General features: G+C 44.3%; 1 protein-coding gene across 4 annotated transcripts in view; it reads right to left on the reverse strand.

Annotated features, from left to right (window-relative positions):
- The window catches only part of TAB2 (TGF-beta activated kinase 1 (MAP3K7) binding protein 2), a 111,379-nt gene that overhangs the window by 13,358 nt on the left and 74,513 nt on the right, over positions 1 to 23,508 (reverse strand). For all 4 annotated transcript variants that reach the window (XR_011363655.1, XM_069975051.1, XM_069975052.1 and 1 more), the window contains one exon: positions 22,035 to 22,195. Coding sequence is in view for 3 of the 4 variants with exons in the window: in XM_069975051.1 (XP_069831152.1) it covers positions 22,035 to 22,195 (161 nt within the window). In the remaining variant the exon portion in view is untranslated. The remainder of the gene's footprint in view (positions 1 to 22,034; positions 22,196 to 23,508) is intronic.

The raw sequence follows: 23,508 nt of genomic DNA on the forward strand, positions 1-23,508 counted from the left end.
ATTTTACCAGAAATGTGAAGTACAATATGTCACGAGAAAATCTCAGAATCAGCCGGATAGGTAAAAGCATCCCGAAGTTATTAATGACTAAAGTGACACAGGTCATATTCATAAAATTTGTCTCTGTCCTTAAGGCCATTTCAGGCTCTGTCCTTAAGGGGTTAACCCCTTAACGACCGCGGGCGTAAGTGTACGCCCCCAAAACCCGTGCCTTAACGCAAACGGGCGTACATTTACGCCCGCGGTTTCCCCGTTCGCTGCGTGTACACACGCAGCGATGGGGGAAGATGGCCTGCTATAATGTATAGCAGGCCATCCCTGCTTGTCGGCACGGGGGGTGATTAACCCCTCCCGTGCTGACGATCGCCGCTATTGGCTGATCAATTCAGATCAGCATATGGCGGCGATCTGCAGCTTTCCGGGTCACCGGTGACCCGGAAAGCAATGGCGGTCGGTGCTGTCCGAGGACGACACCGACCGCCATTACTGTTAAAAGTAACGGTGGCCACGGTGCCACGTCCCGATCGCCAGGACCGGCCGGCCAGGAGCGCCCGGCCGATCACGGCGATATAAGTACCCCATAAAAGGGTTAAATACCTGCTGTGGACACCTCAGCTAGGTAGCTGAGGTGTCCAGAGCAGGTATTGACCCATACTCACCGGATCCAGCGTCCCGATCGCGTCTTCCGGGTTCCGAACGCGTCATCGTCTTCGTCGGCGTCTTCGTCTTTTTCCGGCGGTCCCCATCGGTAATCATCGGCTCCAGCGTCGTCAAACTTCAGCTTTTTCCGGAATTGGCGTTCTACTGCCCCCTAGCGGCTGATAAGTGTATATGATACACATATCAGTAGCTATAGGGTTGAAGAAAGATTTTTTATTTTTTATTTCTTTCCCAATTTTTTTTTTTTCTATTTTCCGCACCCTATCGCCGCTGAGTGCTGATCAGCATCGCACGTAAGTGCACCGCTGATCAGCAACTCCTCCTTTTTGGCGTAGAGTGTTTTTTTCCTATATCCTACAGCCACGGCCTGCTTATAAGTGCCGCACATAAGTGCGGCATTTATCAGCAACTCCTTTCTTGGCGTAGTTTTTTTTTTATACTTAATGTTAAAAAAACATGTAAAAAACACCATTACACTAAACGGAATAAAGTTTTACACTACACCACTACATACCCCATATACCAATCCCCGTATAAAGATGACCCCCAAGGTGTTTTCGGTGTCGGACGCATACGCTATTATTGCCTCCGACACCGAAACAGCCAGTGAGGATGAATGGGGGGGTCCTTTGTTCCTGCATTCATCCTCATCATCCAATGACGTATCTGGGGGTAGCGTAGCGTACGCTGCCCCCCAGACACGTCTTTTCCGCCAGTACCGTCCCAATAAGAGATCACGGTATGGCGTGAAATTCTACACACTCTGTGAGAGTACCTCAGGGTACACTTACAGATTTAGGGTACGTGCACTTATCGTGCAGGGTTATCCTTCGCCATTCCGCAGTGTGCACGTGCACTTAGAGTGTATGAAGGAAGGGACACCCAAATCCAGCCCCCAGATGCCCCCCCCCCCCCATCCTCTGAGTTAGTGGGGAGATCGTTCGGGAACTGATCTTCCCACTGCTGGATAAAGGTCACCACCTGTACGGGGATAACTTTTATACCAGCACCCCCTCTTCCGGTCCCTCGCTGCCCTGTAGCTTGCGGCACGGTCCGAACATATCAGAAGTAGTAATAGCGCCCTAATATTTAGCAGCCATGGAGCGGACCCAGCGCTTCTGGATATGAAGGACCCCGTATCGCACCAGGACAACATTTTCCAGGTGACGTCCCCCACACTGGAAAACAGGAGACCCCAGAAGAAGTGCAGAGTGTGGCGTAACAGGGGGATCAGGAAGGACGCCATTTTCCAGTGTGACGCCTGTCCTGATCACCCCGGCCTCTGCATACTGGATCGCTTCAAGGCGCACCACACATCACTGGGGTTCTACATTATCTAAATTCTGTCCCTTACTCCTATTTCAGGGGTCACGTTGATCCAGGGATTATTCTGATCGCCATTATGGAGTCGGGAAGGAATTTTTTCCCTGTGATGAGGCTACTGTCGTCTGCCTTACGAGGGTTTTTTGCCTTCCTCTGGATCAACACAGGTTGAATTTGATGGACACCTGTCATTTTCAACCTTATAAACTAATAATTCCTACTAATTATTACTACTAATACCCCCAAATAAATTAGAATTGTCCCTTTTTCCCCAGCTAAATAGGTATGGCCGCCATTCCCATTAGAGGATGCCATGATGCAATTACCAGAGCCTCTGTGCGGCCAGGACAGTAGAAACCCCCGACAAGTGACCCCATTCTGGAAACTACACCCCATAAGGAATCTAACAAGGGGGGCAGCGGGGATATGGCCCCCTGGTGACGGCCACATTTGGGACGTGAAAATTAAAAAAATTGTATTTTTTATTTTCACGGCACATGTTCTACATATGTGCCTGTTACCAGTGGGGTCCATATGCTCACTGCACCCCTTGTTAGATTCCTTATGGGGTGTAGTTTCCAGAATGGGGTCACTTGTGGGGGGTTTCTACTGTCCTGGCAGCACAGGAGCTTTGTAATTGCGACATGGCCTCCATCCTCCATTCCAGCCTCTAAATGGCGCTCTGTCCCTTTGGTGGCTTGCCCTGTGCCCATATGGCACATTATGTCCACATGTGGGGTATTTTCGTACTCAGGGGAAATTACCCTACACGCTTTGCGTTTATTTTCTTTTTTAACCCCTTGTGGAAATGGAAAAAAAATCAAGGCTAGACCAACATTTGGTGTAATTTGTTTTAAATTTTTACTCTAAATCATTAATCTTGTCTTGATTTTTTCATTTTCACAAGGGGCTAAAAAATAAAAAAGCCACAAAATTTGTAGAGCAATTTCCCCTGAGTACGGAAATACCCCACATGTGGACATAAAGCACCATGCGGGTGCAGGGTAAGCCTCCAAAGGGAAGGAGCGCCATTTGGTTTTTGAGGCTGGATTTGGCTGGAATGAATTTCGAGGGGCCATGTTGCATTTAAAAGGCCCCTGTGTTGCCAAGACAGTTGAAACCCCCCACAAGTGACCCCATTATGGAAACTACACCCCTCAGGGAATGTAACAAGGGGTGTAGTGAGCATATGGACCCCACTTGTGACGGGCACAAATATGGAACAATGTGGCGTGAAAATGAAATATTACATTTTTTACACTATAATGTTGGTCTAGCCTTGAATTTATTATTTTCACAAGGGGTTAAAAGAGAAAAAAACACACAAAATGTTTAGAGCAATTTCCCCAGAGTCCATAAATACCCCACATGTGGACATAAAGCGCCATGTGGGCGCAGGGCAAGCCTCCAAAGGGAAGGAGCGCCATTTGGATTTTGGAGGTTGGATTTAGCTAGAATGGATGATCAACGCCATGTCGCATTTATAGAGCCCTTGTGCTGCCAAGACAGTGGAAACCCCCCCACTAGTGACCCCATTCTGGAAACTACACCCCTCAAGAAATCTAACAAGGGGTGCAATGAGGATATGGACCCCTTGATGACGGGCACATTTGTGCCGTGAAAGTGAAAAAATGAAATTTTTCACTTTCACGTCACATTGTTCCACATTTGTGCCCGTCACCAGTGGGGTCCATATGCTCATTGCACCCCTTGTTAGATTCCTTGAGGGGTGTAGTTTCCAGAATGGGGTCACTTGTGGGGGGTTTCCAGTGTTTTGGCAGCACGAGGGCTCTGTAAATGCGACGTGGCCCTTGAAATCCATTCCAGTGAAATCCAGCTTCCAAAAGCCAATTGGCGCTCCTTCCCTTTGGAGGCTCGTACTGCGCCCGCTTGGCACTTTATGTCCACATGTGGGGTATTTCCGTACTCGGGAGAAACTGCGCTACATGTTTTGTGTTTTTTTTTCCTTTTATCCCTTTGTGAAAATGAAAAATTGAAGTCTAGAACAACGTTTTAGTGTAAAAAATACTTTTGTCTTTTTTCACGCCATATTGTTGGGAAAATCTGTGAAGCACCTGTGGGGTCCAGATGCTCACCGCACCCCTTGTTACATTCCTTAAGGGGTGTAGTTTTCTGAATGGTGTCCCTTTAGTGGTGTTTTTTAGGTTTTGGCACCCCAGAGCCTCTGCCAAGCTGAAGTGATACAGTCAGAAATGACCAAATATAACGGAGCAATTGAAATGCACTAGGCGCTTGTGGTTGCGTCAAATAGCGCAATAGGGTCACATATGGGGTATTTCTATAAACTGCAGAAACGGGGCAATAAATATTGGGGTGCATTTCTCTGGTAATAAGTTTATAATTATGAAAAATATTGGATTACAATAAAATCTCTGCACAGAAAATTAAAATTTTCAAATTTCTTACACACTTAGCTTTTATTTCTGTGACTCCCCTAAAGGGTTAAAAAACTTTCTGGATCTGCTTTTGCAGAGTTTGGGGGGTGCAGTTTCTGAAATGGGGTGCTTTGTGGGGCTAACATACAGGCCCCTCAAATACACTTTAAACCTGAACAGGTCTGAAAATTTGGAAATTTGCTGCTAATGTTTCACGCTTTCTATTGTCTAAAAAAAATGAAATATAGTTTAATAAATGCTGCCAACATAAAGTAGACATGTTGCTAATGCTATTTAATATATAATTTATGTGGCATAACCATTTTCTGTATAAGCAGAAAAGGTTTAAAGTTGGAAAAAAGCATTTTTTTACAATTTTTCACGTTATTTTGGTTTTTTTCATAAAGATTCGTTATAAGTATCGACTCTAATTTACAAGAAATGTGAAGTACAATATGTCACGAGAAAACACAATCTCAGAATCAGCCGGATAGGTAAAAGCATCCCGAAGTTATTAATGAATAAAGTGACACAGGTCATATTCATAAAATTTGCTCCGGTCCTTAAGGCTATTTTAGGCCGGTCCTTAAGGGGTTAAGAAACATATTTGTAAACAATGGTTTGAATTTTTTACAAGCCATCAGATAAAAGAAAAAAAGTTATACATGTTATATATCATTGTAAGCGTAACGACTTATGGAACATGCATAACAAGTCAGTTTTACCCCAGGGCGAATGGCGTAATAATACCCCCCAAATAAAAGAAACATGTTTTTTTGTTCAATTTCACCACACATTGAATTTTTTCCTGGTTTCGCAGTGTACTTTATGCAAAAATTAAGCCTGTCATTGCAAAGTACAATTAGTGACGCAAAAAATAAGGGCTCATGTGGGTTTCTAGGTGAAAAAATGCAAGTGCTATGGCCTTTTAAACACAAGGAGGAAAAAACGAAAATTGGCTCCGTCCTTAAGAGGTTAAATCACACCACCTTTCGATTTTATAAATAAAACACAAAATAATTATGTAGCATAGCATGTGTAGTCGTCCAATCAATTAAAATAATATATATATTTTTCCTGCATAGTAAACGACGTGAACAAAAACTGGTAAAAAACGCTATAGCTAGATATATATATATATATATATATATATATATATATATATATATATATATATATATATATATATATATACCAAAAAAACCCAAAAAACATAAAAAGCGATCAATACGCTATATGATAATAAAAACTAGAGGTCATGACGCAAAAAAAAATGTTGCCCCAAAAAGCCCTGTAGGTAAAAAAAAAGAGCATTATAAGTCAAATCTGGGCCATTTTAAATATACCTACTTGCAAGTTTTACTGTTAATAAAAATAATAAAACATTAGAAAAGCTGTGTAAACATGCATATCGCTGTATTCAGACTGACCTATAAAATAAAGATATCATGTCAGTTTCATGTCAGTTTTACCGTAAAGTACATTTTATAAACACAGAACGACCCCCCCCACAAAAAAAAAATATAGAATTGCATTTTTTTATCCCAATTTCATCTACATAAATGATATTTTGAGAATTTTGTTCAGATTGAGAGGCTCCATTACAATGTACACCTGTTCCTTAAAAAAAAAAAAAAAAAGCCCTTACATTGGCGTGTAGATGAAAAAAAAAAAAGTTATAGCTCTTAGTAGGCGAGGAGGAAAAAAATGAAAAAGCACAACCCTTCCCAACACCTCGCAAAGCCTGCTCAAAAAAACCATAGCGAACAGCTTGGCGTCGGTGTTGCAACAAATCTCTATGTTCTTTATAAATACTGAAAGGCAGCCCATCTTTCCCTTAAACAGAATTACTCCCTGATGAGTCCAGCGCTCTATACAGCTCTGACAAAGAAATAGGTCTGTCTAAATGGTGCGTTTACACAGGCAAATTTATCTGACAGATTTTGGAAGCCAAAGTAAGGAATGGATTTGAAAAAAGGAGAAATCTCAGTCTTTCCTTTATGACATGTTCCCTGTTTATGGTCTGTTCCTGGCTTTGGTTTCAAGAATCTGTCAGATAAATCTGCCTGTGTAAACGCACCAATAGGGTCCATTTACACACACAGATTATCTGACAGATATCTGCCAGTTTTTTGCAGCCAAAACCAGAAATGGATTTGAAAAAAAAAGAAGAGAAATCTCAGTCTTTCCTTTATGACGTGTTACCTGTTTATAGTCCATTGCTGGCTTTGGCTGCAAAAATCTGTCAGATAATCTGTGTGTGTAAACAGACCCTTATGCTATGTTTACACGAAACGATTATCGGGTGAATTTTCGCGATAACGATCGAATTCGAACGATAATAGTACGTGTAAATGCGGCAAATAATAGAAAAATCGTTCATTTTGATCTTTTAACATGTTCATAAATCGTCGTTTGCCGATCGCAAAAAATTCACCGATCATTCCGTGTAAACAGTCGTCGCGCGATAGTCCGGCCGCCCGGCCCCCCGCTCATCCGCAGCCCCCGGCGCGGCTTGATCGCCGACACCGCCGCTCTGATCGACACCACCGCTCCGATCGCCACCCCCGCTCCCCCGCAACCTGGTGTTTGACTTTTTCCTTTAAATACCCATCTAATTCATCTTGACCCTTTTTCAATTCTTCATGTGAACTCAGTGAAAGTGTCCTGTGTTCACCATCTAATTTATCTACCAATTCTCCTAATTCCTTTCCTTTAGCTCTAAACTTTTTTTTGTATTACATATTGCCCCAAAATACAAACCCCTCAAGCTTTCTTTTAACGTGTCTCATACCCACAGTGGAGAGGCTGTGCCCCTATGTATATCCCAAACTGTTTTAATTTCTCTCCCCATCTTACCTTTATTTTCTAATAAGTCAAACCAATAGGTCACTAAATTGTGTTTAATGCCACTAATAAAAGGAGAGTGTTCAGACAGGCATAAACGTTCACATTGTGTGCCATTTGGGAGTTGACAAATTCCAGATGTATCCGGGACATAGTCATACTGGTCCTGTTCCAACAGGAAAATTCCTTCCTGCCAGGGTTAAGCTCCCTCCAATAGTCCTACCTTTCTCCTTCAACACAGAGGACAGAGGAGAGTTGCTAGGATACCTAACCGGTTCTTTCAATCGTGCTGTATCCAGACCTTCATCAGTAACAAAGTTTTAATTTCCCGGCCATTAACACCAGACAACTTGGAAATTTCTGACTATATGCACACAAGAAGTCCAGCACCTGTCGGGTCCAATTTACAGTGAAAAATTATATACTGACCCCAGTTGTCCACCTTCACGTCCATAGCTTGCCAGTTTACCCCCTTATGGACCAATACAGCAATCTCAGGTGAAAAATTAGAAAAAGTAGTATCCGTGACCTCCGTAAAAATACGGATCCCACTGACTTCTATTGGTAATCCGTACTGCAACAACAATTCCGCACTAGAGCATGTCTTTTTTTTTTTTTTTTTACGGAATACGGATCAAAATTAAAACTGACTGTGCGAAAAGCCCAATAGAAATCAATGTGAAACCAATCAAAGTTAAACCGTGATTACGAATCCACAATTACGGACAACTTTACTTAACGTGTGAATAAGTCCTTAGTGTATTAGAGTAACTTAATAAACTGCTAAAAAATAAAATAAAAGGGAACACTCAAATAACATATCCTAGACCTGAATGAATGAAATATTCTCATTAAATACTTTGTTCTGTACAAAGTTGAATGTGCTGACAACACACAAAAATCAAATTTATTAACCAATGGAGGCCTGGATTTGGAGTCACACACAAAGTTAAAGTAGAAAAACACACTACAGGCTGATCCAACTTTGATGTAATGTCCTTAAAACAAGTCAAAATGAGTCTCAGTATTGTGTGTGGCCTCCATGTGCCTGTATGACCTTCCTACAACGCCTCAAAATGCTCTTGATGAGGTTGCAGATTGTCTCCTAAGGGATCTCCTCCCAGACCTGGACTAAAGTATCCGCCCACTCCTGTGGTGCAACGAGATGTTGGTGGATGGAACGAGACATGATGTCCCAGTTGTGCTCTATCGCATTCAGGTCTTGGGAACAGGCGGGCCAGTCCAGTTTCAATACCTTCATCTTGTAGGAACCTTTCACTACGCTGAAAGACATGGCAAACCTTCTTGCCACAGCTCGCATTGATGTACCATCCTGAATGAGCTGCACTACCTGAGCCACCTGAGCCTGTAGGTTGTAGAGATTGCCTCATGCTACCTAGAGTGTGAAAGCAACACCAACATTCAAAACAAAAAGACCCAAACATGAGCCAGAGAGCATAGGTTCTGAGAAGTGCTCTTTGGTCCTCACCTACAGAACCACTCCTTTACTGAGTGTGTTTTGCTAATTGTCAATAATTTCCACCTGTTGTCTACTCAATTTGCACAACAGCATGAGAAATTGACTGTCAGGGTACAAACACACCGAATACGCAACGTATTTACTGCTGTGATACGCAGCAGATTAGATCTAAATAACTGAACACAGCATCAAGTCTTCACCATCAAATCTGCTGCAGATCTCCTGCGTATCTGCTGCATATACGGTGTGTGTGTGTTTGTACCCTCAATCAGCGTTGCTTCCTAAGTGGACAGTTTGATTTTATAGAAGTTTGATTTACTTGGGAGTTATATGTATTCCACCGCTGTCTGCCGGAACAGGAAGATATTAACATCTCAGCCTTCTTCTGCGCCGATATCTCCGGAAATGATGTCCCGTGCTCTAGCATATTTAAATGGCACATGACAGCATTAAGACACACCCCTTGAGGAAGAGCGAAATGTATGTTGGGGAGACACAGACATGGGCGAGTGGTAATTTCTTTACTGGCTCTCAGCATCTACGGGTATAGGGGGGTAGTTTAGTTAGGTGTATATTCTCCATTGTTGGAAGCCTGGACTTGGACTTAAACCTCCCTGCATAATGCTATTTGATCACTACACTCACTATATGTGGTGAAGTTGACTGTTGTAGTCACATACCCCACCATAGTGATGTCACAATACCAGAATTTTGAGTTCGATACCAATACCAACTTGTTTATTTCGATACTTAGCATAGATATAATGCGCTCAATTTTTACACCTATGTAATAAACCTAATTTCTGTATTCCTCAGGTCTGTGCTATTAGAATAGTACAATATATGTTCATTTTAATTAACAACTTACACTTTACAAATGTAACAAAAGGTGTTTTTTTTTTTTTTTTTTTAACCCCTAGACGACCCTGGACGTAGGGTTACGTCATGGAAGTCTGTCCCCAGACGACCCATGACGTAACCTTACGTCATGGGTGTTATTCCCGCTATGAAGCGCGCTCCGGAGCGGAGCGCGCTTCATAGGAGGTGGGGGCCGGCTGCAGTGAGCAGCCGGGACCTCACCGGCAATGACACGCTGCAGCGATCGCGCTGCCGCGTGTCATTAACCCCTTAAACGCCGCGATCGCGGCGTTTAAGTGTAAGTGACAGGGGGAGTCCCCTGTCACTTACCGATCGGGACCCCCGCAGTGTGACTGCGGGGGTCCCGATCGGTAAAACGGGCCGCCGGAGGTCTCTCACCTGCCTCCGTGCGGTCCGATCGGCGCTCTGGTCACTGAGCCTGCACAGGAAGGCTCAATGAGCAGAGCGCCGATAACACTGATCAATGCTATGCCTATGGCATAGCATTCATCAGTGTAGAAATCCAAGCAGTGAATGTAAAAGTCCCCCAAAGGGACTTCAAATGTGTAAAAAAAAAAAGTTAAAAACACTAACACACTACCCCAAAACCCCTCCCCCAATAAAAGTCTAAATCACCCCCCTTTCCCATTATATAAATAAAACATATAAAAATAAATAAATAGATAAACATATAATATACCGTAGCGTGCGTAATTGTCCGATCTATTAAAATATAACAAGCGTCATTGCGAACGGTAAACGGCGTACACGAAAAGAGGGAAAAAAGTGCGCGGATTACCGATTTTATGTTACATTATATATATAAAAAAAATTAATAAAAAGTGATCAAAACGTCCGATCTTCACAAATATGGTATTAATAAAAACTAGAGATCATGGCGGAAAAAATGACACCCCATACAGCCCCGTAGGTGAAAAAATAAAACCTTTATAAGCGTCACAATAGTCCCATTTTATTTATAATTAATTGCCAAAAAAAAGGATTTCATTTAAAAAAAATATATAACATTAGAGAATCTGTGTAAACCTGCATATGGTTGTGTTCGTACTGACCTATAGAGTAATAGTATCATGTCGCTTTTACCATATAGTGCATTACGTAGACACAGGAACCCCCCAAACGTTACCATATTGCATTCTTTTTTGCGATTTCACCAATTTATATCTTCATAAATAATATATTTGGGATTCCATCATACATGTTATTGTAAAATGAATGACGCCATTACACAGTACAACTATTCCTGTAACAAATAAGCCCTTACATGGCCTGTAGATAAAAAACTGAAAGTGCTGGAGCTCTTAGAAGGGGAGGAGGGAAAAACGGAAACACTAAGATCAAAATTTGCGCGGTCCACTGGGTCATTTTGGGCCTGGTCCTCAAAGGGTTAAATATGTGCTTAACCCCTTAGCAACCCATGATGTACCTGGTACCGCCGGGACCCCACTCTGAACTGCGCCGCTCCCGGCTGTGATCTGCAGCCGGTGAGCGCCTCTTTTAGCCGGCGCGGGTTCCATTGCCGCGCCGGATAATTAAGCACTTCAATGCAGCTGTCAAACCTGACAGCTGTATTGAAGTGCTTCCGACCTCAGGTCCCGGGTGTCTAGTGGGACGAATCTCCCCCCCGCGATGTGATCATTCTTCTGCCCGTGCCGGGCCTCAGCGTCGCAATGACGCTGATCCCGACTCGGCAATAGATTGCTGTGGCCTGCAGCAGGTCAAAGCAATCTATGACCAATGTAATCGTTCTTTGCTGTGTATATACACAGCATTGATCTCTCTGTGAATATACAAGTCCTCCAGGGGGACTTCTAGTTCATGTAAAAAAATAAAAAAATCCCCTCCCCTAATAAAAGTCCAAATCACCCCATTTTATAAATATAAAATAAATAAACATATTTGGTATCCCCGCGCACGTAATCGCCCGAACTATTAAATTATCACATTCCTGTTCTCGCACGGTAAACAGCGTCAGTGCCAAAAAATTCCAAAGTGCAAAATTGCGCATTTTTGGTCGCATCAAATCCAGAAAAAATTTAATAAAAAGTGATCAAAAAGTCGTATATGCACAATCAAGGTACCGATAGAAAGAAAACATCATGGCTCAAAAAAATGACACCTCACACAGCCCCATGCACCAAAGGATAAAAGCGCTATAAGCCTGGGAATAGAGGGATTTTAAGGAACATATATTTGTTAACAATGGTTTGAATTTTTTAAAAGACATCAGATAATATAAAAATATACATGTTACATATCATTGTAATCGTAACAACTTGAGGAACATGCATAACTAGTCAGTTTTACCATAGGGCGAACGGCGTAAATACAGAACTCCCAGAAATCAAATCAAATTTTTTCTTTTTCAATTTGACAGCGCAAATGATTTTTTTTCCGGTTTCGCAGCATATTTTATGGAAAAATAATGCCTGTCATTGCAAAGTACAATTGGTTTCGCAAAAAAAAAAAATTAGCGCTCATATAAGTCTCTAGGTGAAAAAATGCAAGCGCTATGGACTTTTAAACATAAAATGGAAAAAGCAAAAGCGCAAAAACGAAAATTGGCTTTGACCTTAAGGGGTTAACCCCTTAGTGACCGCCGATACGGCTTTCTACGGCGGTCACTAATGGTCCTTATTCTGCTGCCATCAGCTTTTTACGGCGATGGCAGAGAATAAGGCTGCGGGGCCGGGACGGCCCCCACCCCATCCCCCCCGGCTACCGGAGGTAGCTGAGGGGTTGGGGCAGTGTGTGGGGTCCGTCCCGACCCCCCCCTTACCGACGATCGCCGCTATTAACGTTATAGCGGCGGCCGTCGGTAAAGGGGATTACCGATGCTGCCGCCGCCTATCATCTCCCCCCGCCGTGAATCTACGGCGGGGGGAGATGAAATAAGTGTATATCAGACCCCAGATCAGACCCCCCTAGTGCCCCGATAACTAACCCCCCTCCCCCGGCGGCCATCATTTCCAAGATGGCCGCCGCCATCGCTGTGAACCGACTAACGTCGGTTCACAGCGATGAAAAAGTTAAAATGAATGAAAGCCCCATGCTCTCCGCCACCGGAGGTAGCGGAGAGCATGGGGCAGTCATCGGGGACCCCCCTGTTTGGTCCCGGTACAAGCGATCAGCGGTATATACTATATACCGCTGATCGCTTGTACCATGTGCTCCCGGCACTTTTTATACCCTGTCACCATGAATGATTGGTGACAGGGGATAAAAAGTGATGTCCCCCCACCCCCCAAGTCACCCCCCACCCCCCCTGTCACCCCCGTCCCCCAGTCACCCCCCCTTCCCCATATACTCACCGGATCCACGGAGCTCCTTCCTCCTCGACGTCCTGGCTGGTTATGAAGTGCGCATGCGCTTCACAACCAGCCAACTCTGAAAATTTAAAGTGACAGAGACCAATTTGGTCTCTGTCACTGAACTATGATTACTGTGATAGAAAATATCACAGTAATCATAGTAATACAGTGAAAATGAATATGTAAAGTACAAAAAGTGACAAACATACAAAAAAATAAAACACACACTTTTTATTCTAGAAATAATTACAGTTTACTCCCAAATTACCCCTAACCCCTCCCCAGATTACCCGTAACCACCGCACGTTGCCCGTAACCACCGCACGTTGTCCGTAACCACCGCACGTTGCCCGTAACCACCGCACGTTGCCCGTAACCACCGCAAATTGCCAGTGACCCCCTCCAGATTGCCCGTAACCACCCCAAATTACATGTACCCACCCCAGATTACCTATAAGCACTTCAGTTTATCAGTAACAATCCCAGATTGTCTGTAACCCCTCCAGGTTGCACATAACCCCCCAGGTTCCCCGTAATCATGCCAGATTACATGTAACCCCCCCAGATTGCACGTAACCACTGCGCGTTCCCTCTGACCACGCCACGATGCCTCTGCCCACGCCACGATGCCTCTGACCACGCCACGATGCCTCTGACCACCGCACGTCGCCTCTGACCACCACACGTCGCCTCTGACCACCACACGTCGCCTCTGACCACCCCAAATTGCCAATGACCCCCTCCAGATTGTGGTGCCCATGTCAGATTACAGGTACCCACCCCAGATTGCCTATAAGAACTTCAGTTTATCCGTAACCATCCCATATTGCCCGTAACCACCCCACGTTGCCCGTAACAACCCCACGTTGCCCGTAACCACCCCAGATTGTCAGTAAGCACTGCAGGTTGCGCGTAACCACCCCACGTTGCCCGTATCCACCTCAGATTGTCTGTAAGCACTGCAGGTTGCCTGTAACCAGCCCACGTTGCCTGTAACCACCCCAGATTGTCTGTAAGCATTGCAGGTTGCCCGTAACCACCCCACGTTGCCCGTATCCACCCCAGATTGTCTGTAAGCACTGCAGGTTGCCCGTAACCACCCCACGTTTCCCGTAACCATCCCAGATTGTCTGTAAGCACAGCAGGTTGCCCGTAACCAGCCCACCTTGCCCGTTACCAGCCCACGTTGCCTGTAACCAGCCCACGTTGCCTGTAACCAGCCCACGTTGCCTGTAACCACCTCACGTTGCCCGTGACCACAGCAGGTTGCCCGTGACCACCACACGTTGCCCATAACCACCACACGTTGCCCGTAACCACCCCGCGTTGCCCGTAACCATCCCGCGTTGCCTGTGACCACCCCATGTTGTCCGTAACCACCCCAGATTACCTGTAACCACCTCAGGTTGCCCATAACCACCCCTGGTTGCCCGTAACCACCCCACATTACCTGTAATCTAATTTTTTTTATTTTATTTTAGTAACTGCGCTATTCTAATAACCATTACTAGCTGCGGTTTTGCTCCTGTAAATTGGCGCTCCTTCCCTTCTGAGCCCTGCTGTGTGCCCATACAGTGGTTTATGCCCACATATGAGGTACCGTTTTACTCAGGAGAACCTGCGTTACAGATTTTGGGGTACGTTTTCTCTCCTGTTCCTCGTCAAATTGAGAAATTTCAAACTAAACCAACATATTATTGGAAAAATTCGAGTTTTTCATTATTACTGGCCAATTTTGAATACTTTCCTCTAATACCTGTGGGGTAAAAATGGTCACCTCACCCCAAGATGAATTCTTTGAGGGGTGCACTTTCCAAAATGTGGTGACTTTTGGGGGGAATCTATTCTGCTGACACTACAGGGGCTCAGCAAACGCACCTGGCGCTCAGAAACTTCTTCAGAAAAATCTGCACTGAAAATGCTAATTGGCGCTCCTTCCCTTCTGAGCCCGGCTGTGTGCCCATACAGTGGTTTATGCCCACATATGGGGTACTGTTCTACTCAGGAGAACCTGCTTTACATATATTGGGGTGACATTTCTCTCCTGTTCCTCGTGAAATTGAGAAATTTCAAACTAAAGGAACATATTATTGGAAAAATTCGAGTTTTTCATTTTTACTGTCTACTTTTGAATACTTTCCTCAAACACCTGTGGGGTCAAAATGCTCACCACACCCCAAAATAAATTCTATGAGGGGTGCACTTTCCAAAATGGAGTGACTTATTGGGAGATTTTACTCTGCGGACACTACAGGGGCTCTGCAAACGCACCTGGCACTCGGAAACTTCTTCAGCAAAATCTGCATTGAAAAAGCTAATTGGCGCTCCTTCCCTTTTGAGCCCTCCTGTGTGCCCATACAGTGGTTTACGCCCACATATGGGGTACCATTGTACTCAGGAGAACCTGCGTTACAAATTTTGTGGTACTTTTTTCCTCTTGTTCCTCGTGAAATTGAGAAATTTCAAACTAAAAGAACATAATATTGGAAAAATTTGAGTTTTTCATTTTTACTGTCTACTTTTGAATACTTTCCTCTAATACCTGTGGGGTCAAAATGGTCACCACACACCAAGATGAATACTTTGAGGGGTGCACTTTCCAAAATGGAGTGACTTATGGCGAGATTTTACTCCGCTGGCACTACAGGGGCACTGCAAACGCACCTGGCGCTCGGAAACTTCTGCAGCAAAATCTGCATTGAAAAAGCTAATTGGCGCTCCTTCCCTTCTGAGCCCTCCTGTGTGCCCATGCAGTGGTTTATGTCCACATATGGGGTACCATTGTACTCAGGAGAACCTGCGTTACAAATTTTGGGGTACTTTTTTCCTCTTGTTCCTCGTGAAATTGAGAAATTTCAAACTAAACGAACATATTATTGGAAGAATTCGAGTTTTTCATTTTTACTGTCTTCTTTTGAATACTTTCCTGTAATACCTGTGGGGTCAAAATGGTCACCACACACCAAGATGAATTCTTTGAGGGGTGTACTTTCCAAAATGGGGTGACTTATGGGGGTTTTTCTCTCTGCTGACACTACAGGGGCTCTGCAAACGCACCTGGCGCTCAGAAACTTCTTCAGCAAAATTTGCATTGGAAAAGCTAATTGGCGCTCCCTTCCTTCTGAGCCCTGCTGTGTGCCCATACAGTGGTTTACGCCCACATATGGGGTACCGTTGTACTCAAGAGAACCTGCATTACAAATTTTGGGGTGCTTTTTGTCTCATATTCCTTTTGAAAATGAGAAACTTTAATCTAAACGTATATATTATTGGAAAATTTAAATTTTCAAATTTTTTACTGCCTAATTGTGAATACTTTCCTCCAGCCCCTGTAGGGTTAAAATGCTCATTATACCCGTAGATTAATTCTTTAAGGTGTGTAGTTTCCAAAATGGGGTCACTTATGGGGTTTTTCAGGATACCAGACTTCTAAATCCATTTAAAAAAAGAACTGGTCCCTAAAAAAATCAGTTTCACGAAAATGTGATAATTTGCTGATAAATTTCTAAGCCCCATAACACCCTAAAAAAGTAAAATATGTTTACCAAATTATGCCAGAATAAAGAAGACATATTGGTAATGTGACTTAGTAACTAATTTATGGGCTACGACTTTCTTTTTTTAGAAGCAGAGAATTTCAAAGTTCATAAAATGCTAATTTTTTAAATTTTTCATGATATTTTGATGTTTTTCACAAAAAACACACAAAGTAGTGACCAAATTTTGCCACTAACATAAAGTGCCATATGTCACGAAAAAACAATCTCAGAATCGCTAGCATACGTTAAAGCATCACTGAGCTATAAGAGCATAAAGTGAGACAGGTCAGATTTTGAAAAATTAGCCTGGTCATTAAGGCCCAAACTAGCTGCAGCACGAAGGGGTTAAAATTGCTCAGTTCCGATTCCCATAACTTTTTTAGCCCATAACTGTATGGCTGTCTGAGAGTCATTTTTGTGCGCCATGATCTGCAGCTTTGATTGGTACTATGTTTGCATATATGATTTTGGCTTTTTTTGGGCGCAAACACTGTATACCATGCAAGATCGGGAAGGTGATAATTTAAAAGTGCAGTTACACATTACGCCAATTTTTTTTCCTTTTTTTATTATAGTAGTTGAAGTTAGTAGTAGTAGTAGTATGGCTGACTCACTGTATAGTATGTTGGGGGTAGCAGTAGTATGGCTGACAGACAGTATAGTATGTTGGGGGGTAGCAGTAGTATGGCTGACACACAGTATAGTATGTTGGGGGCAGGGCTCCAGACTAAAAAATTTACCTGGGAGCCATTGGCTCCTAACCTGAAAAATTTAGGCGCCAAATAGAATATTTGGTCGCCAACATTTTAAACCATGTAAAATTAATGTTATGTTACATGGGACTTACCGTGTGCAGAGGCCGCGGCAGCCTCCTCCTCCTTTAGATCCTTTCTTTTCTTAGTTTGAAAATGTTCAACATGGAAACTTGCAACTTGACAACCATATACAGTCTGACTCAGTACTTCAGCCTCACTTGGCTAGCCTTTTAATGAGGCTTACTCTTCTGAACTTGAATTTAAAGGGAACCTGTCACCCCCGGTGACGGGGTGACAGGCTCCCAACCCCCCGTTAGAACCCCCTATACTCACCTCATCGCGCCGGGTCCCGCTTCTGAAGATGGTCGGGTCACGGAGATCTCAGCCGCTGCAGCCCGGCGTGCGCTGAGAGAGGAGTCCAACGCTCATAGAGAATGACGGGAGAGTCCAGCGCTCCGTCATTCTCTATGAGTGTTGGACTCATCTCTCAGTGTGCGCGCCGGGCTGCAGCGGCTGAGATCTCCGTGACCTGACCACCTCCAGAAGCGGGACCCGGCGGGATGAGGTGAGTATAGGGAGTTCTAACGGGGGGTTGGGAGCCTGTCACCCCGGCACCGGGGGTGACAGGTTCCCTTTAAAAGCTTGCAACAGTCTATACATACTGAGCTAGACTTATGACTGCAGCCATAGTGACCCCCCACAAGATGTGTATATAGATAGATATATCTCTCACCTAGTGACTAATGCAAGTGACCCCCTACAATACAGACACCTGAGGGGCCCTGATAATAATAATTGTGCATATATCTATCTCCCAGTGTCTGCAGCCAGTTTGCCCTACACTTATAGATGGCCCCCTACCCCTCCTTTTATAGATGACCCCCTCTACCCCCATTATAGATTCCCCCTTCTCCCCATTATAGATGCCCCCTCTTCTCCCCCCCTTATAGATACCCCCTCTTCTCCCCCCCTTATAGATACCCCCTCCCCTTATAGCTAGCCCCCTCTCCCCCCCTTGAAGATGGCCCCTCTTCTCCCCCCATTATAGATGCCCCCCCTTCTCTTCCCCCCATTATAGATGGCACTCTCTTCTCCCCCCATTATAGATGCCCCCCCTTTCCTCTATGCTAAGCAGTATTTAAATAAAACAAACACACAAACTCACCTGACAACCCGCTCCCCCGGCGATCCTCTTCTTCTTCGGACGCTGTCCCCGGCTGCATGCGCGGCTGCCGGGGGTGTCCCGTCCTATCCCCGGCAGCGCGGCGCATCAGTGAGCTCTCTGTACGCCGGGGCTGTGACTTCTGACACAGGAAGCGTCTCTGACGCGCGCTTCCTGTGCCGGAAGTCAGGGCCCCAGGCAGCTCACTGATGCGCCGCGCTGCCGGGGATAGGATGGGACACCCCCGGCAGCCGCGCATCAGCCGGGGATACTTAGAGACAGCGCGCCGCCGCCGGGGCAAGTCGCAAAATATCCATTTGCAAAATATCAGTCGCATTGGCGACCATTTTGGTCGCCATCTGGAGCCCTGGGGGGTAGTAGTTGTATGGCTGACACATAGCACTAGTATAGTATATTGGGGATAGTAGTTGTATGGCTGACACACAGCCATACAACTACTATCCCCAATATACTGTTGTAGTGCTGACACAGCCATACAACTGCTATCCCCAATATACTATACTAGTGCTGACACATTGCACTAGTATAGTATACTGGGGATAGAAGTTGCTGTAGTAGTGGAGTTGTCTCTCCGTTAGGGCTGGGCGATATTGGCCTAAATCAATATCGTGGTTAATCATACATGTAGCCACGGTAGCAATAACTGAACAATAATTATGACACACCCTGTTTATAAGTCACACCCATTTGGGTGGGCTAAAGTAAAAAAAATTTCGTTTTACGTTTTTTTTGTCTTGTTTAAAGGGTACATCAGTGGCCTTCAGGATATGCCGCAAAAATCCTGCCGGTGGGCTGTCCGTTTGGGCTTAGCGTTTGACTGCATACACTTACAATGCAGTCAAAGGCTGAGCTGGAAGAACATCAGTGGCCCAGACAGACAGCCCACCGGCAGGATTTTTGCATTGTATCCTGACGGCCACTCCAAATTATTGGTACCCTTTAATAGCACTGAAGCTCAAATGCTTCCTTGAAAAATCTATCTATCCTAATCTATCTATCTATCTATCTATCTATCTATCTATCTATCTATCTATCCATACCCCATTTCATTCTGTCAGATACTGTTCTGCACTGGCCCCCCTCTCGGACATACACTGGCCACAGTGCAGGTGGGCAGTGTTATGTTATCACTGACTGGCACCTCTTCACTACCCTGGGCACAGCTCTTTCTCCCTGTACAGGAGTCCTCGGCTCCCCCGCACGTGGTGCGGGAGACTAGTGTGACGTTCTCTCCCGTGCAGAGGGTGTGCCTCATAACGCTGCCGCCAACTAGGAGAGAGCAGTCCTGGCACAAGCGCTAAACACACACTGGAGGGTAGCTGGATGCAGCCTACACCCCCCGCACCCTATCTTGCCTCATTCTGCTCTGGCCCCCCTCTCCCACACATAAAAGTGGCTGCAGGGGGGCAGTGATGGGTTGTCATTGGTTGGCAGCTCTTCACTCCCCCAGTCACCACTCTCTCTCCCCGCACAAAAATCATCGGCTCCCGTTACTCGGTGTTAGTATAGCATGTGGTGCAGGAGACGATTGTGATGTTCTCTGTTGCTAGTGTCCCGGGCAGAGTGTACAATCTCCAACTCAAATCGGCTGCTGCATATGGAAAAGCTTGGATGACACCGTCACTTTTACAGTGGCATTTACACAGTTAAATAACCAGTGTAACTGTGTAGATGACGATGTCAAGTGAGGGCGGCATCCGAGCTTTTCCATATGCAGCAGCCGATTGAGTTGGAGATTGTACCGCAACAAGGGGCAAATAGTGAGATGTGGCCTGTGCGGGGGTCGGGTGTCACAGCACAGCCCAGAATGAATACGGCCCCATAGTAACAGCGGCATGCAGCCCTACCAGGCGGCCCCCACAGCTTGCAGTGGAGTGTAGCTGAGTAGGGCTCAGCCAGTGGGATGTGTGTGGGGTTAACCCCCAGCCATGCTGAGCTTTGGTGTGAGGTGTCCCTGTGCACTCTGACCTGCTGCGGCACCGCTCCTGCTCACAGACTACAGAACTACAGAAAACACCTCCCAAGCACACAGAACATGGCAGGTGTTCAGCTAGCCGCCCGTCATGTTCTCTGCACTATACTCTATGTTAAGCTGCATTATTGCACAGCGTAACAAAGTATCGATACCAGGAAATCCTGGTACCGAATCTTTTTTTGCCCCGAATATCGATAGTAGTATCGATATTTCGGTGCATCGTGCATCCCTACCCCACCATGTCGGTATTATCTGGAATGCCATAAAACATCATGTTATGTAATTTTAATATTGGATCATGTCATTTGTGATTTATTAATAAAGATATTTTGTATATTATTTAGTCCTATTTTTTGTGTGTACAGAGTTAGGGTATAAACCCACACACCATATATGCAGCAAATACGCAGCAGATTAGATCTAAATAACTGAACACAGCATCAAATCTAAACCATCAAGTCTGCTGCGTATTTGTTGCGTATCTGCTGCGTATACAGTGTGTGGGTTTGTACCCTTATAGTGTGTTGTTTAAGTGTTTATTTTTTTGAGCAGAGTAGTTCCTGTTAATAAAGATATTCCTCCAATTTTACATTATACAACTGTCACTTGAAAGTGTAGTTTTGGTACCTACTCTAAATGCACTTCAGCAACAAATCATAAATTAAGCAGGGCCTTTCAAACAAAAGCAATGCACAGCCATATGATAGGCAGAGTGTTCACTAGTGCACAACCTCTCACGCACACCGTTGTCTTCCTTTAATGCACCTCCAGCACAAGGGCTTAACCCCTCAAACCTCTCTCAGAGCAGCTTTCTTACATCAGGGCTACATATATGACGCTCTCTCTCCGGGTCCCCTTGTTACCAGTCAGCTGCATTCAGTGATATTAGCCCTAATTACAAGTCCCGGCTCACTCAACTCAAGCTGGCAGAGTTGAACTTCAGGTGCCATGTTGCACCTCCATAACAGGACGCCGTGTGTAGCGCCCGGCTGAAGAGCACCACTATGTGACCAGCCTGAGGAGCGGTGGAATCACTTTGCTTCTCTGTAATGAAGACTTTGCTTGATAATGCACAGATAAGAAGTGAGTGCAGGGAGGTGGTAAAAGCTTTTTGAGTACAGAAAGAGGCATTTTTGCCTATTAAAACCTGTTACAGAGTTTCTTAAAATCGCTTGTACTATTGATTTCTGGGGGGAAAAAAAATTGAGTTACACTTTAATGGCAGCTTCACAGGTACAAGATCGCAGTGAATTTCATGCTGCGAGTGCCACAGCTAAATCAGCTGCCATTCCCAGTACTTTTTACATGGATTTTTCATTCCACTGCAAGTATAAAAATTCCATTCCCATTTAAGCCAGTGCTGCCCAGCTAATAAAATACCTGGCTCCTGGCGTCCTGCTCAGCCAATCAGTGGCTGCGGCGTAGCAGGGTACTGATTGGCTGAGTGGGATACCAGTAAGCAGGCAGCCTGAAAAGCAAGCAGGGCAGTGCTGGGTTAGGTGGGAAGAGGTTTTACATAATCACACCAGAATGAAATATCCGCTGCGAGTATGTAAGGCCATAGAAAATGACAGTACTGGGAATCGCTGATTACGCAGCGTTAAATCTGCTGTGATACGTTACGTGTAAAGCTGCCCTTAAAATTTGAGAGTCAAGCAAACAAGCTAAGGTACGGTGTATACTTACTGATGGAATTTGAGAAACTGAATTTGACCTATTTAGGCGTCTCTGGGTGAGATTATTTTCCATTTCATTAACCTCTGTTTTAAGTTTATCCAGCTTTTTCTTTTGTACTTCTAGTTCTCGATGTAGTCGCTCCATTCTCGCCTTCTGATGTATCAGCAAAGCTGAAAAAACAGGTTTATAAAAAAAGGACTTAAAACTTAAAAATCAAAAAAAAAAAAAAAATCAAAAAAAAAAATCAATACCACTAAATTATTAACAATTAACTCTGCAATAAGTCTGTCAAAGGAATACATATGGCAGCATCCACCTGGCTTACAGGAATGTTAACACAATATAGTGGAGTCCATTCTCAGCCTAGTATATTCTAGCTGCAAGGACAGACCAGTAGCTACATCGGGCAGCATACTGAGAGGACAGCTCTGCTTTAAATTATATTAGTTAGGGAGAAGCGCCTAACTTCTAAAACCACTTACTCAAAAATACATTAGTTAGGTTAACCCTCTAGAGATGGGCTTATAGGCAAAACTCTACAGAAGGTATGTGGAGAAGAGTGGTCCCATGAAGACCCCATGAGGGACAACATGGAAAAGGACAAAGCTGTGCTGTTAAAGGGAATCTGTCAGCTGCAATTTATGTTCCAAACTGCTGACACTGAGGGTCCGTTTACACACACACACACACACACACACACAGATTATCTGACAGATATCTGACAGATTTTTGAAGCCAAAGCCAGGAATGGAGCTGAAGAAAAATCTCAGGTCTTTCCTTTATGGCCTGTTCCTGGCTTTGGCTTCAAAAATCAGCCAAATCTCTGTGTAAAGGCTCCCTTAGAACAAAGATAAATCAAGGCTCATCCTTCTAACCAGCTGCAGCTCCCTTTGAGTCCAGTAACTAACAGCACAGCCATGGCCCTGGCTTATTCTAGAGATCTGCTTGATTGTGGGTATCAATTTTCATTTAACATTACAACAAATACACCACATTGGTCAATTGTAAGGGTACATGAAGCCATTATCGTCTGTACTTGGCTAATAAACGGACAATATAAGTTTTGTGTAGTAGCTTAAGTTTAAAGGCAACAATCAGCCAACATGCGCGATGTTATTGGGCATCAATTAATTTGATTGGATTATCAGGTATTATTACTATTCATTTGATTTCAGAGCGCTATACAAGTAATAGGGGTTAACAAACAAGAACATTACAAGATCAAAACACATTACATGAATAAGATAAACCCACTGACAAGGCCATCATGAAAAGTCTGCATGGTCAGGGAGTTTTTTTCTGCCAAGTAGGCGAGAAGAGTATTTGAGAATCTTTTCACAGAAAGCTTCTCATGCCCTATATTTGAAAGCATATTTTTTTTTCTTTAATTCTGAATGTACTGAATTTTTAAAATAAACAACCAGTGTCTAAAATGGCACTAAAAATGATGGCATGACACCACATAAAGCATCAATGGCTTTAT

The sequence above is a fragment of the Dendropsophus ebraccatus genome, chromosome 6 (genome assembly GCF_027789765.1).
Source record: "Dendropsophus ebraccatus isolate aDenEbr1 chromosome 6, aDenEbr1.pat, whole genome shotgun sequence".
Classification (NCBI taxonomy): Eukaryota; Metazoa; Chordata; class Amphibia; order Anura; family Hylidae; genus Dendropsophus; species Dendropsophus ebraccatus.